Source organism: Vulpes vulpes, chromosome 14, assembly GCF_048418805.1.
Source record: "Vulpes vulpes isolate BD-2025 chromosome 14, VulVul3, whole genome shotgun sequence".
NCBI lineage: Eukaryota > Metazoa > Chordata > Mammalia > Carnivora > Canidae > Vulpes > Vulpes vulpes.
Genome location: NC_132793.1, coordinates 110501154 through 110520134, shown reverse-complemented (window position 1 = coordinate 110520134; position 18981 = coordinate 110501154). Strand labels below are relative to the sequence as shown.

Here is an 18981-nt window from a genome sequence, read left to right as displayed (position 1 = left end):
ATCGTCAGATGTGTGGTTTTCTCATATGCGGTGTGGTGTGTCTTTCCATCCTAACAGGCTCTCTCACAGAACAAAAGCTTTTAACTGTGATGAGGTCCATGTCAGTAAGGCTTCATTTCATGGGTCGTTTTTGGGGTCAAGACTAGGAACTCTCCCCAGCCCCAGGGGCTAATGATTTTCTACAAGTTTTATAATTTACACTGAAGTCTGTGGCCTACATCACCTAAAATGTAAGGTTTACCTCATGGCTCAGCTGTGGATGTCCACCTGCCCAGCAAGTGCCTCTACCATAGGATGACTTCTAAGGCGATGCCAATTATCTCCTCCCAGTTTCCCGCTCTCCTGTGATCCCCCCTCCTTGGGCACCGGCTGGCGAGTAACTCATCTCTAATCAATAGGAGTGATAGACTCTCACTGCCAAGATCAAGTTACACAAGCCTGTGCCTTCTGTCTGGCTGGCTCCGGCTCAGTCTCCCGCTTGTGTGCCCTGACGATGGAGAAACCCATGTGCCAGGGAACAGAGGCCATCTCTGGCCAACAGCCATGTGGGTGAGACTTCCAATAAGACTCCAGCCCTAGCCAACTTCTCAACTGTCCCATGAGAGCCTGAATCAGATGACCCAAGAAGCCACAGAAACTGAGACAAGGTCATTCCTGTGAGCCACTAAGCTTTGGGGAACCTGCTATGCAGCAAGAGAGAACTCACACGGCCTCGCACCACCTGCCTATGTCAACTGCAGGCCCCTGTCGTGGCAATTCTGCCCAAGGAGAGGAAGGAGTCTCTCTGGAAACTCAGTTTGCCTTTTCCTTGAGGAGCAGACCTGGGCGCAGATAGCTTCACACTGGACAGCATGCTCAGTCACACACAGGACCACTGGGGGATATGCCACGTGCCCCTCCACTGCAGGGCTGTGGTAATGCATCAAGTATGTCTCTCGGCCACCACAGCTGCTTATATGACCTTCCTTCTCTCCCTGAACCCTCACAGACGTCCCACGAGGTAGACGCTACCATCCTAGTTTTATAGATGGAAACATGAAAGCCCCATCCCGTGGAGAAGCTAGACCCCGCAGCAGATCTACATCCCACACTCTGCACACTCTGAGCGGCCCTGGCATGCCAGGTCCGGCGGAGAGTCCAGGACACGTACACAGCGGTACCTTTGTTGGAACACTAGTCACCAGAACCCTTAGTGCCAACATCTGGGGACTTGGTTTTTTGCACTGAGGGAAAACTTACATCCAAGTAAAGCCTGCACATTGGAATGCAAAAAACCCACATGTGCGCACACATACATGCACCTGCACATGCATGTGTGCACACACACAGAAAAATCACACTAAAACCATCTTTTTTTTTTAAGAATTTTATTTATTTATTCATGGAGACACAGAGAGAGAGAGAGAGAGAGGCAGAGACACAGGCAGAGGGAGAAGCAGTCTCCATGCAGAGAGCCTGACGGGGACTCGATCCAGGGTCTCCAGGATCACGCCCTGGGCTGCAGGCGGTGCTAAACCACTGCGCCACCGGGGCTGCCCTAAAACCATCTTTAAATAAAACATGCAGACCTGCTGATCAAATCCACCAGCCCAGCTTCAAAGACAACAGCCCAGCTGTTAGCGTGCAAGGCATTTTTAGTTGCTAAGTACTGTGATAGGACGTTCCTAGCAGGCTTTCCAAATTGACCTGCATGGAATAAAAAGTCCTCTGTTGATCCGAAGAGCCACCCATATGAGTCCAGAAAGCCAAAAAGTACAGCCTTTTGGTTCAGGCAGAGACCTTAGAGGCCCCATCGACCTCTTCCCACTCAAGGGAAAGGATCCTGAGAGACCAACCAGAAACAAGAATGGTTTTCCAGTGCACAAAAAAAGGTAAGCTGGGGCACATAGGATGACAACCCTGATAAGCTGACCACGTCTATGCACGGGGAGATAGGAAAATGAATCACCAATGGAAACGAGATAGCAATCAGCCTGCAATTGTGAAGAATTAATCATGCCCGACAAACTTAATTTAGTTCTGACACTTCTTGGTTCGATGTACAAGAGTCAAGAATAAAGACGACTCAATCCTAGCCTATTGGTTATTTGTAACTCATATAGAAAATACTAGATTATGTTAACAGCATTAAAAGGCAAGAACTAAAGCCTGAAGATTGATTTCCTTGTTGCTTAAGAGCATTCCAAGAATTTAAATGTGAAGCAAAACTGGTAGCCAGAATGATTCTTCTAGAACCTAAATCAGATGTCCTGTCCCCTGCTGCCCTGCCCGCCTCACTCAATAAAGCCCAAGTCTACATGGGCAACACCCCACTCCCCCAGACTCCAGCTGCCTCACCCTCGCCTCAGACCCCCCAGCTGCCTCACCCTTATCAAAGACCACCCCAGTCCACCCTGGCTCTCCTGGCCTGGAGTTCCTCAGTCTGAAGACCTCTGTGTGAGAGATACTTTCCTTATCTGCTGTTCCCAGCACCCCCTACATACATGCACACACATGCACATACATGCAGATAGGTACACATGCACTCATACAACAGACACGCACACACGTGCACTCATGCACATACACATGCACACATACGTGTACGTGCAGAGGCACACACGCACATACCATGCACACACACACACAGACAGGTCACAGCAATGGGCCAGGCCTGTACCCACTGTTCAGAGTGGGTAGAGGCACATGGGGGCCTCTGGCAATGCAGCCCCTAGACTGGGCCTGGTCCTGCCCCATCAGGGGGCTCCATGCTTCAGGCTCTGCCTCTGGGCTCCTGGGTCCACCCTGAGTCACTTTTTCCACAAAAGGCAGCCTGCATGGCTCAGCCGGTTAGGCAGCCGGACTCGCAATCTCGACCCACTGGAGCCACAGGCCAGCTGGGCACTGAGCATGGAGCCCACTGGAGATTCTCCCCCTGCCCCTCCCCGCCCTCCCAAGGGAAGAGAGAAAAGCAGGCCATGTGCGCCTCGTCCTCTTGGTGGAACAGGAGGGTCGAGGCCCCAGTTCACTCCCTACCTGTCCCCATCAGCACACACCAGCAGCTGACAACATAATTCTTTCCAAAGTTTTCTGAGCTGCCCACAAGGCCTCCTCGGGCTCGGTTCCTTCAACAAAAGCTGACAGCATGGGCCTCCCTGAGCTAAGCCCGTCCCCCGAGCCACAGTTTCATCACAGAGGACACCTCCCCGGCCGTCCCATAGGGCCAGCCTTGGCGAGCACACATCTAAACAGGAGCCTTGTGAGGCCCCAGAAAGCTGAAGGCAATGGAGCCCCTTGAGTGCAACCCCCTCGCACCCAGCCCTCCCACGGGTTCCCCTCGTTCCCCTTACCCTTCAGCCTGAGCTTTGGGGGGACACAGAGGAGCCTGCAGTGCCACCTGGGATTCCTGCCCAGACCATCCAGGCTGTCATCCTGCCATCCACCCCACATGGTGCTGAACTCTGTCGCTACATGGCCAGGACCCACTCTGCTCTAGTTCCTAATAATCCCACACCTTCCCAAGTCTCCTCAAAGCCCCAGAGGCACCCACCAGCACTTTCCTCCTCACAGCCCCACCAGCTCCGGCCCAGCTACAAAGTCTCTCCCACATGTGATGATTTTGCCAGTAGTCTATACACCAAACTCCTACTCTCAGGGCCTTTGCACTTGCTGTCTTCTGAGGCGGATGTTCCTCTGAGAGCATGTCTGTCCAGATGCCACCTCATCAAGCATCTATCAACTAGCCTATAAAAAATGGCAACTTTCCACCTCCCAATCACCCAAACCCCCCTGCCCATGCCCGCTCCTACCCCTTAACCTGACACTGTATTTAGTCTTGTCTCCATTAGAGCATAGGCACAGACTTCGGAGTACCCAGTCTCCTGCAAGTCTCTGATGTCTACTAGACCTGTGCCTGACACACAGCATGGGCTCAACAAAGTGAACAAGGAAGGGTTCCTGCCCTTTTGAAGGACCTTGAACAAAGCTGCCAAAACTCATCCTTTGCTTAAGGCAACTTCAGCATCACTTCTGAAGGACCGTCCTTGAGCACATGGCCAAGTCTGTCAGCAGAATTTCCAGGGTTCGAGAGCATGGCTAGAGAAAACAAGCAGTGGTCAGGGCTGCCCCTCGAGACCCAGGTCTGATGCTCACCCTGCTCCAGGGCAGACTGCACAGCCCTGGTCCATCTCAGCAAACAGGGAAAGGCCCTGCCACCCCAGTTGCCAAATAAGCATCAAACTGAGGCCCACCTACTTCCTCCATGAGTCCTGGGCCCACACAGAACGTGACCAGGCTCTGCAGTGATGGGAGATCTAGATGTGGCTCTGGCCTGACCAAGATCCCCCATCAGAGCTCCAAACCTATGACATGAGGTCTCCTTGCTGGGTGTTTAATGAGCCTGGGCCACGCTTCCTTCACCATGCATGAGGTCCCCCCAGTGCCATGCATTAAGAACAGATACTCAGGTCCTCCAAACACAGGAATTAATTATCTCAGCAGTGAATCTATTTGGCAACATAACAAATCAACTAAAAAAGGTTCTTTTCTTTTTATTTTTGCAATATCATTCCATACAAAAGCAATAGAAACATAACAGTCTTAACAAGAAGTTTACAATTGAATATTTGAACAAAAAATCTGTACACATTATCATTTACAGCAATTTTACATGGTAAATTAACTGACTGTAAAAAAATGTTCTTTCTGAACCCCTCTGCTGCCTTTAACTCTTGGAGTATTACAGGTAGAAGGCCTACCTAGTGCTATTTACAAGGACCAAATTAAGAATGTGTAACTTACATAAAATCCATTAACAGCTCAATTTACTATCTTTGACTATTCAGTGCTCTGAGGAAGAAACACATCTTGACGTACTGACAAAAGGCCCAAAATTAAGTTTCCATAAAGATATTAAAGCTATCCAATGATGAGAATACTCAGATACCAGTAAAGAAAGCTGACACACAACTGGCCCCATGGATATGCGGCTAACCCCAAACTAGCCACCTGACAAGTGGCAACTTAATGTCTAATGTACCGGTATAAAACCAGTTATTAAAGTATACTTGTCAGGTTAACTTGGAGAATGGTAGGGATTCAAGCAATTAAGTTTTCAAGACTGCTCCGAGTTCAATTTTCCTTGGATTTCTTTCCATTTACAATTTAAAACATGCAAAATACACTTACTATACATAAAATTAACGCTTAAGGAAATAAGGCAAAAGTAAATTCACCGTGAGATAATGTGACGACAAACTGTGAACAGAAACCATCCAGTTACCAACGCAGGACATGCTTGGCTGGCCCCCAACCTGCCAGGTGGAGCCAATGCTCATTCCCAGTGGCCTCCAGGTGGCATCAGTTAGCTCATGGCTGAGAAATCTTTCAAGGGCTCAGTTAAACAAGCTTCCAAATCAAACTCGTCCTCCACACGGCAGTCCACGTGCCTGACTTTAGTGGGTGTACCAGAGTACACATCCTAGAAAACAGGAATATGGTCATGCCAGCTCCCAAGACACATGGGACTTACTGCTGGTGGCACTAAGCACAAGGCTGTGCACCCCGACCAGGAGGCAACTGCATCCTCCTGTGCCCACAGCACCACAGGACTAAGATGCAGTGTTACCAGCGAAGGTCTATGCAGCTGGCATGCTTGGGAGAGAATTCAAAACCATTATCTAATTAAAATTTACAAGGAACATCAATCTTTCTTCTAGGTAGAAAAAAATCAAATCCCTATCCACTAACCAACCTGGTAGAAACTAACTGACCCTTTATGGTTTCTAAGCCCCCCAGCCCTTTGACTCTAGGGGATTACAATGTGGCCTGGGTGCACCATCACCCGCTCCCCACAACAAACCACTGAGCACATGCTCAGCAGCCAAGGGGGATCTAGCTTAGCTGCTCTGGCACTGGGGGAAGAACACAGACCTCTCCCCACCCCATAACTGCACTCACTTATGATTCCCAGTAACTGTGCTACCAAAGGGATCATGTATGACAGATGCAAGGCACTGTGTGAAACAGAAAGCTCAGGTGTGTACACCCATGTACATCTTCTAGAAGCACAAAAAAACTGCTCAAACACTAGACAAAACTGAGTAGTGGCTCTCAGGGCAGGAGACAGAAGGGTTTAATTTAGTATATTTCTGCATTGCTAAACTGATTTTCCTTTTTCGCTATAAAAGCTTAATTACAAGGTCATACAACCAAACATAAAGAGTTTACAATTTAAGGTATTTAAACCCAGTAAAGCTCAATGTTTATGTCAACTGAAATCAAAGTTTTAAAAGAATGTTTAAAAACAAAGTTACTGGGGACGCCTGGGTGGCTCAGCAGTTGAGTGCCTGCCTTTGGCTCAGAGCATGATCCTGGAGTCCCAGAATCAAGTCCCACATCGGGTTCCCTGCATGAAACCTGCTTCTCCCTCTGCCGGTGTCTCTGCCTCTCTCTCTGTGTATCTCTCATGAATAAATAAATCAAATCTATAAAAGAAAAAAAAAATCTAGTTCTTAAAGAAACAGAACTCCCAAATGAGGAACTGTGCATTACAAAAACTAGCCTCAAGTCTTCCCAAAAAGTCAATGTCTGGGAGGAAAAAGGCAGGGAAACAATTCTAAATTAATAAAAACATAAGAAATGGCAATTTAGACAAGTAATTCTTGATCAAACTGTGGATCAAAAAAGAAAAAACTTGTAAAAAGAACGTGCTCATGGCAGCTGGGAAGCCTGACCACCACCGACTGCTGATCACACAGGAGTGTCTCTGTCCTGTCAGCATTGACACTTTTGAGTGCGGCGTCGCCGTCATGGCTGCGTCCAGCACCTAGTGGGGTGGCTGAGGGATGTACTAAATAAAGTGCTTAGGCCCGGGCCTCTCTTCCCTTCAGCACACGTGGCCATTTCTGAACCACCTCCTCAGGGACCCTGCACAATCCCCACCAGGACTCCTGCCTCACATCTCCATCTGGCTCCCTCCCCTGGCTCCTGGGCCTAAGCATCTGCCTCTAACTCCTGATTCCACAAGCGGTATGTTCAGAACCTGTTTCTTAAGCTGGGACAAGGATTACTCTTGATCCAAACTCAAGATGCCACCAGTTAGATTTTCATGGGTTCCTTTTCAGTCCTACACACATGTAAATATCCACAAAAACTGAGATCATTCTATCATTAAATATCCTGCTTTTATCTCCACAATTTTCCCACATCATTAGTCTTCAAAAACAACCTAGAATAGCTCTGTTCCTTATGATATAACTTTGCTACTCCTCTAGTGTTGGACATTTGTATTATTCCTAACCTGGCAGTCACATGCTGTCAGGCCCAAGTGTGAAGGGGGCAGCTGGGCCATGAGACTGGAAGGACACCTCCCAGGCTTAAGAGGGGGTGGGGGGACAGACAGAAGGCAAAAAGAAAGAAAAGAAAAAGGTCACTATATCCCTTTATTGTATTGGCTTCTCAACCATCCAAATTCAGTACAAGATGATCCAAATAAAGTCTAAGTACTTCACAACAAATATTTGCATTTCCTAGTTTCTATCAGTTTTTTCACTTATTATGCTGGGTATTTCAATATGCAAATGTCAGGGTGGTCTCTTTTTTAAAAGTAATAAAGGGCTCCTTTTATTATAAACTGCTCACATGGGGCAGTCCGGGTGGCTCAGGAGTTTAGCACCGCCTTCAGCCCAGGGTGTGATCCTAGAGACCCAGTATCAAGTCCCACGTCAGGCTCCCTGCATGGAGCCTCCTTCTCCCTCTGCCTGTGTCTCTGCCTCTCTCTCTCTGTCTCTCATGAATAAATAAATAAAAAATCTTAAAAAAAAAAAAATACTGGGCAGCCCCAGTTGGCTCAGCAGTTTAGCGCCGCCTTCAGCCCAGGGCATGATCCTGGAGACCTGGGATCAAGTCCCACGTCGGGCTCCCTGCTTGGAGCCTGCTTCTCCCTCTGCCTGTGTCTTTGCCTCTCTCTCTCTCTCTCATGAATAAATAAATAAAATCTTAAAAACAAAACAAAACAAAAAAAAAACTGCTCACATATGTTTGCTTGTATAGGTGCAGAAAAGTCTGAAAGAACAAGCACCCAACCTACAACTGCAGGATTAGATGAGGTAATTTTATATGTTGTTTTTCATCTTTGTAGGCTTTCTTCCTCAAAAACATGTAATTCTAAAGTCAGCAAATGTGGGGGAACCCATAGGCCCAAAGAATACCTTTATCTAGCAATAATCAGCAAATGATTCTTGTGCCAACAAATCACCAGCACGAACAGTACACAGCCTATAAGGCTACGGCCGAGGCCTACAGACACACTGGGAGCACAGGAAAAAAGGCCTTTCTCTTTTAAAATGAAAGTGGTAGGACTGATTAGGTAGACTGACCCAAAAACCTCAATTAGGGCCACAGCCTAGGAATGCCATCCAGTTGGATGTCTCAACAATGCCATACAAGGGAGAAAGGAGCCCCTTACAAGCACCAGAACCAGATTTCAGCTTAAATGTCAGCTCATCAGGTGGTACACGCGGTCAGCAACTGCCCACAAACAACCATGGGGAGAGAGAAAACCAAGAAAAGGTACTTACGAAGGTATCCTGCGAGCTGGTCTGGGACTCAGAGCTGCTTTCTGCAGACCCAGTCTCCATCTCCCCGAGGTCCACAGGGTGTCTGCGGAATGAAAGCAAACAGATGCGTCAGCTGCCACTGAAAGTGAGGAGGTCCTCTGAGTCCGTTGACGGAATACAAGCACCAGCAGTCCTGTGCTGCCTCACAAGAACACTGACTGTCGAGTGGAGGGATCAAGACAATTTCCAGTGAGACTCCCATCCCCACCTCTGCCCTGTCCACCAGGTAGAGCTGGCGGCAGTTAGGGCCGGGGGAAACATTCACCTAGCTCAGAGCACACACCTGCCCGTTCTCAACTGCACAGTGACTGTTCATACACCCACAAGCATCCTTCTAAGGAGAAGCATCAATATAAGCCCAGGAGAGGGTAGGGCGAGGGATGAACACCGAAATTGCTAATTTTCCAATTTTCTACTCATAGAAAATGGGACAACAGTGTCACGGTGGGAAAAAAAAATCAGTATGATGTTATGACATCTGTAAGGCAAATCTGTAAAGCCATGTTAGAAATCATTTCAAACATAACAGTTTCTAATCAATTTCCCCAGTGCAAATCAGAAGCTCAAGTATCTACTGAATCTGTCTCCGAGGAAGGGAAAGACTCAGGTCAGGAGGGGTCTGAGAAGATGTGCCCAAAGACGGGGCGAGTGCAAGACCAGGCAGTCCACGTCCCTGTTCAACAAGCATCCTAAGGCTAGGGCCAGAACTTGGGCCTGAGGTCTTTCCAACTAGGCTTGAGTTTAAAAACCAATAGTGAGGGGCGCCAGGGTGGCTCCATTGGTAAAGCATCTGTCTTCAGCTGAGGTCATGATCTCAGGGTCCTGGGATGGAGCTCCACATCAGGCTCCCTGCTCGTTAGGGAGGCTGCTTCTGTCTCTGCCCCTCTCTTCCACTCTTGCTCTCCTCTCAAATAAACAAATAAAATCTTAGGAAAAAAAAAAAAACCCAACCTTTTATTTTCATAACTCAACATAAATTACTCAAATGCCTTTTAGGGGATCCCTAGGTGGCTCAGCAGTTTAGTGCCTGCCTTTGGCTCAGGGCATGGTTCCAGAGTCCTGAGATGGAGTCCCGCATCAGGAGCCTGCTTCTCCCTCTGCTTGTGTCTCTGCCTCTCTGTGTCTCTCATGAATAAATAAATAAAATCTTTTTTAAAAAGTCTATTTTAAAATTTAAGAAAAAATGAACAACAGCCCACGTATTACTAGGTTTACTGAGCTCCATTTTCTCTAGCTACAAAAAGTGAATTAAATCCAGGAAGCATGTTCCTACCTCCACCACCCATCCAACAGGACAAGATAGGATGCTGTGACAGCTGGCTACTCTGCTCTCTCAGAACTCCCAGGGGGACTTAACACCATGATAACCTGCCACCCAAGCGATCCAGCACTTTCAGTCATGGCACAAATCACAGAAACAGAGGATAAGAATGCAGCAAAGACATACATTTCCTGCACATCACATCCTTCCTCAGCTGGAGGATCCCAAAAATGCAGAGCCACCTTCCAGAGTTTGATCTGCTGGTCCCATGATCGTCGACTATACTTCTTGAATTTGTTGGGAGTCTTGGGGTGGATGCCGGGTTGCCGAAGGTGTCTACAGGAGAAAGGGAGATTGTCCTAGTACACACCACCCACACCTGTACATCAGCTTGAAGATTAACCAAACTTGGAGATCAGAGTTACCAAAAAACTAATCAACCGAGACTCTATAAAATGAACAAAAGTAATATATAAAAAAAGCACTACCCTTTTGACTCTACTATTCCTTTGCTATCTGTGCTCCAAAAAAAAGCACACCTAAACTCCAGTCCTACCGAGAAATGGATGCCCTCTCTTAGCTTTCTTTGCAACCCTGTGCGAGAGCAGACCAGGGAGAGCATGCTGCTGGGAAAAAGGGGCAAAGCTCATGTTTTTCTCCAATAACATCTTTACAACCTGCTACCTGAACTTTACTCTTCCCCCATCACACGTTAATAGCCTTACATTTCTGAGGCTATTGGAGTTCTGGGACCTGAAATGTTCTCTAATACCCTGAACTATAAGCGTTGGTTTCTTATCTTCGTATCCCTTCCTCCTCATTCATGTAAGTGCCTCAAAGTTGTTCAATGGTCCTCAGCAGTTATGAAGGACACTCAGAGTCAGATTCAGCACAGAAGCAACTAGACTCTAGACCGCAGTGCCCCATGACACCATCAGGACACGCCAATGAGACAAGACTACCTCGGGACTTCCTTAATATAGCGGTCATAGGCGATGGTGTTCTTCCCATAGTTGATCTGCTTCTGCCTTCTCATCAGGACGCTCTCATCCGTCTCTAAGTCAGCTGGCATCGTGGGCCCCACCTCCTTGGAGTCAGAGCTAGAGACGAGATGGACAGAACGAGCCTCAAGATTAAAACCACTACAATGGCGGCCCCGCTGGCACAGCGGTTTAGCGCCACCTGCAGCCCAGGGTGTGATCCTGGAGACCCAGGATCAAGTCCCATGTCGGGCTCCTTGCATGAAGCCTGCTTCTCCCTCTGCCTGTGTCTCTGCCTCTCTTTCTCTCTCTGTGTGTGTGTGTCTCTCATGAATAAATAAATAAAATCTTTAAAAAAAAATAAAAAATAAAACCACTACAAGAAAATGCTGACACACAGTGGTGAAAGAACATTTGTTCTCTGGATTACAAACCGTATTAATCCGAGAACGGGGGATCCCTGGGTGGCACAGCAGTTTGGCACCTGCCTTTGGTCCAGGGCGCGATCCTGGAGACTCCGGATCGAATCCCATGTCAGGCTCCCGGTGCATGGAGCCTGCTTCTCCCTCTGCATGTGTCTCTGCCTCTCTCTCTTTCTCTCTCTCTCTGTGTGTCTGACTATCATAAATAAATAAAAAGTTAAAAAAAATAAAAACAATATGTATTAAAAAAAAAAAAAATCTGAGAACGGTCCGCACATCAGATACAGACTCCAAAGGAGGGAGCAAAGGACCTAGCATCCTATGCGCGGTTCTGCCCCCTAGCCAATGGCAGGTCTATTAGATTAGAGAAGAAACATTTATGTGGCACTTACCTTCCCGATGAGGATTTTCTCTCTCTCCCAAAATCATTTATGAGGAGTTTTCTTTTATATCTGAGAGCAAAATAAATATTCCTGGTTTAGAAAAGTATACAAATTAACTGAACACGATGCTTTTAATACTAAAAGACAGCCCCCCAGCATTCAGGCCTTGCCCCTGAGCAGTGTGGTCTGGTAAGCGAGTCAGGGCAACAGCACACGGTGGTTCCATTTATTTCCAATCTCCCTCGGGCATCTGCTCTCGTAAGATCAGTTAGAGGTCACACTTGTACAAACTGCTTAGGGCAACCAGGCTCTGGGGGCAAATGATTACCTCAATTCCCCAGGCACCACCATATGTAACAGAGAGGTTCTAAGTTTAAAAAAATAAAATAAAAAAATGCCCCTAACAGTTTTCAGGCTAAGTAGTGAGATTTGTTTTTTGAAAAAAATAAATGTAAAGCTGAAATACATAATCTTTATTTCTAATACCACAACTACTTACGTGTGTGCCTACTGGGTTCTACTCTCCTCTAATTTTGGAAGGAGACCAAACACCACCCCCCAGGCTTGTTCCTCGTGGATTTCAGGAGGCATCTAATTTCTATCACAGCAACTACCAAAACCCACCTTTGCCAAGGTACATCAGCCAAAGAAGTGCAGCACAATCTAACACCAAAACCATGAACTACCGCAAGCTAGACGTTCACATGTCTAAAACAAGTCATACATTACTGTGTCTCCTTCCAGAATTGCCAGCTCCCAAGATTTGTACAGTCTGGATAGCAGGAATCAGTTTCCCTCTGTGTACCTAGGAAAGCACCAATTCTGTACCAGGCTGTGAGAACTGACAAAGCAGGCCCTCAGTACCACTTTCTGTAGGGGCTTCATGCTCTCCAAACTCCAGGTGAAAAAAACTGGCTTGAATTATGATTAAGATGCATTTTCCGGGCAGCCTGTGTGGCTCAGCAGTTTAGTGCCTCCTTTGGCCCAGGACGTGATCCTGGAGACCTGGGATCAAGTCCCACGTCAGACTCCCTGCATGGAGCCCGCTTCTCCCTCTGCCTGTGTCTCTGCCTCTCTCTCTCTGTCTCTCTGTCTCTCATGAGTAAATAAATAGAATCTTTTTAAAAAAATGCATTTTCCAATTTTCAGACAGCTGGGGTGTGTATAAGGCTCCCTGAGTATAGTAAACTAAACTCCGTTGAGAAGGCAGAGCACCCGAGCCTTCCTAAAGCAGCGGTGGCCCACAACAGAGCACGCCTGTTTTGCAAAGGAAAACAATTTTTGGAGACAGACCTGTGAGACAACTGAGGAACAAGGTAGAGCCCATCAGAAGGTCCAGACAGATGAGTCTCCCTACAGAGCGTAAGATCTGCAGACAGTGCCCAGCAAGGGTCAGCACACACGAGTATTTATGAGGCTGTGTGAGCCCTGAGAGCAGAGCACACAAACTGCACAGAACAAATCAAACATCCTAGCTCCACAGCCGGGAAAATTGAGATCTTTGTAAATAAAGCTAATTCAAAACACTAGAGGGGTCCATGTCTGTCAACTTCCAGTTCACTCTTCTACCCAGGCATGCTGCCCACCCACACACATACATCTTGATGCTAAAAGAAATTAAAGCAGCCCTCTGAGTGATCCTAACCCCCACGTATGCCTGTGGCTTTCCTAAGGAGGCAGCTATAAATATCATCAACCACTCAGAGGTGGAACAGACAATCTGGCCCTGCTTCCCTGCTGAGGACACAATTTCTCATAAGAACTAAGAACCACCAGACTCAGTTCAACATACTCCAAATGATTATGAGCTACAGCATTTAACTCAAAGCTCAATCATCCAGGTTGGATGGCATATATCAAATGGGAGGAAAAACTGAAAAATACCAGAGAATGTAATCAAGAGAGATAAGCAGTGTTTAAGGGTGCATCACCTGAACCATAATGAGTCGAGGCAGTAGCTTGGAGTTTGTGAGAATCTAGATATACACAAGAATTTTGGGTACAACTGCAACGGGTTCACAGGCCCCACTTTAGGGACCCCTCTGTGCTCCCGCACTCCTGAGCTGTTACCCAAGCCAGATGGCAGACAAGAGTGCGCCCCCTTTCCAAAGAGAGCCACACACTCTGCTGGAGTGGTAGAACCCTATGTAGTAGGTGAGAACCACATGGTAATCCTCTGCCGCCAACGAGCACCATCTCCCCCCGCTGTCACGGTAGAAGGATGGCACCTAAGACTGCAGACAGCAGACTCATCCGGACGGCTTCTTTAAAACACGGCTGGACCCACCCCAAGTTTCCCATTCATCACCCATTCTGCAGTGAGGCCCGAGGATGAGCACTTTTATAGTAAGTTCTCAGGCCCTGCTAATGCTGCTGGGATGGGGACAGACTCTGAAGAATCATCCTTCCAACACATACCTCAAAGCTCACATAGAATTAAAAACACCAGAGAACACTTCACAATGTTCCAGAATGTATACCTTGCAATTTCTTTGTTAACTCTGGTCCTCATTTCATCCTCTTCAACTGCACTGGCCCAGTCTGTACATCTAGAACGGGGCTTCGGGCCTTCAGGAGTCGTAAAACTGCAATACAATGAAAACGTGCACTTGAACCGCAGCACCTACTTTCAGTTCTCTTTCAAACAGCACATCAGGAGATGTCCAGATGTTGTCTAGAGAGGGCCAAGGGAATGGGCTCCTGGATCATCTCTTGCTCCATCACTTACAAGCTCACTGAGTTTGGACAATTCACTTCAAGCCTCTCTGGGCTTCATCTGTCGAACTTCTAGGCACCCACCATGTGCCAGTGTTAGCTGAATCACTAGGAAACAGCCCACTGGCGGGGGGTGGGGGGGAGGCAGAGAATGGGGCCTAATAGTTTGTTCTTTAATTTACAAAATAAGAAGTTATTTTCAGTGTATTAAAAAATGCTATTTCATACTAAGCGAAGCAACTAGCACATAAAACATCCTTAATGGGATGTCTGGGTGGCTCAGTGTTTAAGCATCTGCTTTTGGCTCAGGGCCTGATCCCAGAGTCCCAGGATCGAGTCCCACATCAGGCTTCCTGCATGGAGCCTGCTTCTCCCTCTGCCTGTCTCTCATGAATAAATAAATAAAATCTTAAAAAAAAAAAAACATTGTTTAAAAAAGGAAAAAAAAGTCCTTAAGTGTTGCTGTTTACCTTTAAATGCACATAATTAACAATTCAGGGATCCGTGGGTGGCACAACGGTTTGGTGCCTGCCTTTGGCCCAGGGCGCGATCCCGGAGACCCGGGATCGAATCCCACATAGGGCTCCCGGTGCATGGAGCCTGCTTCTCCCTCTGCCTGTGTCTCTGCCTCTCTCTCTCTCTCTGTGACTATCGTAAATAAATAAAAATTAAAAAAAAAAAACAATTCAGAATGTGTCACATAATGAAAATGGGGAATGGGAACATACAGTGAGTCCTTGCTATATTAGGACTTACTATACTGGTAACAGTACCCCCTAGAGTTGGGTTAAGCGTAAATAGGGAGCTCAGGTCTATCTATCTAGAGATCAAGAGCTCTTTTGTCAAGAGCAAGCAATTTGAAAAACCCTTAATGCCAAGAAGTCTGGCAGTCAGAATTGCTGGTACGCCTATTATCTGTAGATTAGATGCAAACTAAGACGTTTTTACTTTTCCTCAATTTCCTACTGGCCACCATTGATGCATGAAGCTAGACACAGCTTCAATTGCCACTCTAAGCAACCGGATACACCCTAGCTGCAAACCGAAAGGTACTTTGAAAACACAACTGCAGGGACGCCTGGGTGGCTCAGTGGTGGAGCGTCTGCGTTGGGCTCAGGGTATGATCCCAGGATCCAGGATCAAGTTCCACATTGGGCTCCCTGCAAGGAGCCTGCTTCTCCCTCTGCCTATGTCTCTGTGCCTCTCTCTCTCTGTCTCTCATGAATAAATAAAACAAGTTTAAAAAAAAAAAAAAAACACAACTGCAGTAACAGATGATCGATCACTGTGCACAATTAGCATTCCTTGTCCTATAGGTACCTCACCCAGAAAAACTAAAATTAGATTTCTAAAACTAAATTTCCAGAATCTAAAAATGATTGGCAGGCTCTGAAATCAACTTAATGAGCCAAAAACTAATGTGACTCAGTAACTGTATCCCAGCTACAGAGGAGCCAAATGGAGGGTTGTCCAAAGCTGGACCTCACTAGCGGACCATGAGGCTCAGGTCTGGGCCACGAAAGGATCCTGAACTCTTAAAAGGAGCTTACAAATGACCTTCCACTACATCACAAACTTTCTCATACAACGATAGAAAATACCTCTTGTAGAACTAAAGCCCGTGTTTTTTAGAGTAAGCACACTGTATTCACGAACTTATCCTACGCCTTAGCACAGGAGTCTTCTCAGGGAAAGTACCCACATTCTGCAATAGAAATGCACCGGGCTCTCCTGCAGGTACCTATATGCATCTCCTGGGCACCACCACAGCGGACGGGGCAGACAAGCACTACCCACAGAGCCAAAAGCAAGAGCCAAAGGCATTGCTGCCACTGTAGATGAGTAAGAAGACTTGTGTAGCTAACTACTGGGCTAGAGGGGTAGCTACGGGGATACAAGAAACTTCTAAAGCAATGTAAGGATTTAACATTTTCTCCTCAGCTAAACGGGAGACCCCTGGAAGACTCAGATCTTGATCTCAATGGTGTTTAATGGCTTCTCTTAACATCCAGCTCCAGCACCGTCCAGACCGTCTCCCACACTCTGCATCTCTTCCCACATATATCTTCTGGCCCCAAATCTCCAAAAGGCTGAACCATGTGCTGAGAGGTCCCACTCATGCAGAACGTAAGCACTTCTGCATCCAAACTCAAGCCTCATTAACTACCGCCTTCCCCATGCCAGGTCTGCTCTACCCCCACCCTCTTCATCTTAGCAAATGGTCCCACAAGGAACAAAGGTGTTCAGAGTGAAACACAGTTATCCTAGACCCCTCTCTGAACCCCCGCCCTGCCCCATGAGCAAGTGTAAGAACTGCCCTAAAAAGTCTAGTGTGCATCACACATTCTTCCCCACCTCCCTTTCCCCTTGTCCTCAAGTCAGGCTTCAGACAGGCCAATCACGTCCCCTGCTGAGGGGCTTGGCACACAGACTCTGATCGTCACCTGGTCACCACACAACGGTCACCAACAGAGGCCTTCCCTGCCCGTGGACTTCACCACTGCCCCTGGTTTTCTTCAGCGGTTCCTTGTCCCATGAGTAGCGGAGCCACCCACATCAGAGTACAGAGACAAGAAAATGGGGGTGGGGTTCGCACAGTGTCCTAGCCTCCCCAGCACATGACCCAATAAAGAGCTCACAGGAATGCTGCAGCAAAGGCTCCTCGGAGAGAAAGTGCCAGGGAGCGCCACAGGGAAAAGGAAAGTGGAACTTAAACCCAGCTTGTATTCTGCATACAGACGCCTTTTCTCACTGTGGGATGACTATCTTTAAACTGATTCTTCAGGAAGCCAACCTGACGAGCTGCACTGAAACATTCTAGGAAATTCAGGGCAGCCTCCCACGCTGTCCCAAAAACCCAAGAAGGCTCACTCACTGAGACCAGATCCTGTTGACACCTGTCACTAGAGATCTTCATGACATCTTCAGCCACATCACATAACATGTCAGTACATTAGTAGTCAAATGTCAGAAGACACAGGCTCGTTAATTAGCCAAGCATTTGGAGCACAGGGGTCTTAACTAGTCAGATACAGAGACCAGCAAGCACCACGACTAACCAAGTGTTCTGAGGCAGCGGCCCTATAACTAGTGAGGTGCTGAGATGCACAAGCACCTTGATCAATCAACTGATGTGGAGCCACAGACACCACAAGTGGTCAGGGAGGCCACCCACAGCTTCCATAACCAATCGGGTAGGGGCCCACAGGCGCCTTAACCAGTCAGCTGGGGCTGCCAGGCGTCTTTACCCAGTTGGGTGGGGGCCCCAGACACCTTAACCAGCCAAGTGGGGACCCACAGCCTCTTCAGCTGGGTGGGGGATCCCTGGGCACCTTAATCAGTGGGGTGTGGGCCCGCAGCCTCCTTAACCAGTTGGGTGGGGACCTACAATCACTTTAACCAGCTGGGTGTGGACTCTCCAGGGGCCTTAACCAGTTGAGTAGTAACCCACAGCCTCTTTAACAAGACAAGTGGGGAATCCGGGCACCTTTACCAATCGGATGAGAATCTTTGGGGGCCTCTACCAGTCAGGTGGTGAGCCACAATCTCCTTAAGCAACCAAGTAGGGACCCTCGGCGCCTCAACCAGCCGAGTGCAGACCCCATCTACTTAATCAGCCACACAGAGACCCCTAACCCCGAGTCGCCTCGAGCAGCCAGGAGGAGAACCCCCACCCCGAGACACCTCGAGCACCCGTGATGAGGACCCCCACCCCCGACGCCATCGCTAGCCCGCTGGAGCCCCCCAGGCGCCTCAAGAAGCCAGGATGAGGGCCTCCCTCCCTCCCAGTGCCATCACTAGCGCCCCAGACCCCCAGCTCGCGCAGCGCCCCGGGCCCACCTGTCGGGCCTGCCGTCGCCCTCGGGCTTCACTGGGCCCTCGGCGTCCTCGGGCTTCCTGCGCTTCCCGTCGGCTCTGCGCTTCCGTCCAAGGCTCCATCTGGCGGGGGTCGGCGGGCTGCAGACGAGAGGCCGCGTCAGGGGTAAGGCCGGCCGCGAGGACACCCCCCCCCCCACCCCTCGGCCGGCCCGGAACGCCCCGGGGCGCGCGGTCCGCCTCACCTGGCGTCGCCGTCACGGCGGCTCCCGCACCCGGAAGGGCTTCGCGGTCGGCAGGCCATCGAGCGCGGCGGCGGCGGGGTCCTCGGGCGGCGGCGGGGTCCTCAGGTGGCGGTCTCAGGCCCGACGGCGGCAGCGGCGGGGGCAGCAACAGGGATAGCGTCTTCTCCCGCGCCGGCGCTGACAGGCTCTGCGCGCGCGCCCCGCCCCCAACCGCCTTTATGTGCTGGCGGCCCCGCCCCTCGGAGCTCCCGCGCGCAGCGGTGGGCGAGACCATCGGGCCCAGGCCGGCGGGGGGGGCCCAGGCGGCGGCGCGCGCTCCGCGCGGGGACAGGGACCGCGGCGCTGCCACGGCCTTCCGGGAGACGGCCGAGCCAGAAGAGGCCCGAGGAACGGTCCCCCCCCACCCCCAAGCCTTGGGACGGCCCGGGCCGCAGCCTCCGCGAGCAGGGCGGGGGGAAGGGAAGGGGCCTTGGCGGGAGATTCGGACACGCGCGCGACGCAGGCGCTGAGCGGGGCCGAGGAGAGAGAGCGCGTCTGATTGGCCGAGCCTTCCGTGCAAGCG

At 49.1% G+C, this 18981-nt stretch overlaps 1 protein-coding gene across 1 annotated transcript; it reads right to left on the bottom strand.

Moving 5' to 3' along the window:
• Positions 1–4513: 4513 nt before the first annotated feature.
• SLBP (stem-loop histone mRNA binding protein) lies at positions 4514–18663 on the bottom strand. The gene is made up of 8 exons (XM_025998804.2): positions 18420–18663; positions 18199–18315; positions 14124–14228; positions 11653–11712; positions 10821–10958; positions 10045–10194; positions 8559–8640; positions 4514–5458 (listed from the first exon to the last, which is right to left on the bottom strand). The coding sequence occupies exons 1-8, from the start codon at positions 18476–18478 to the stop codon at positions 5342–5344; spliced, it is 828 nt and encodes a 275-aa protein (XP_025854589.1). The 5' UTR covers positions 18479–18663; the 3' UTR covers positions 4514–5341.
• Positions 18664–18981: the final 318 nt, after the last annotated feature.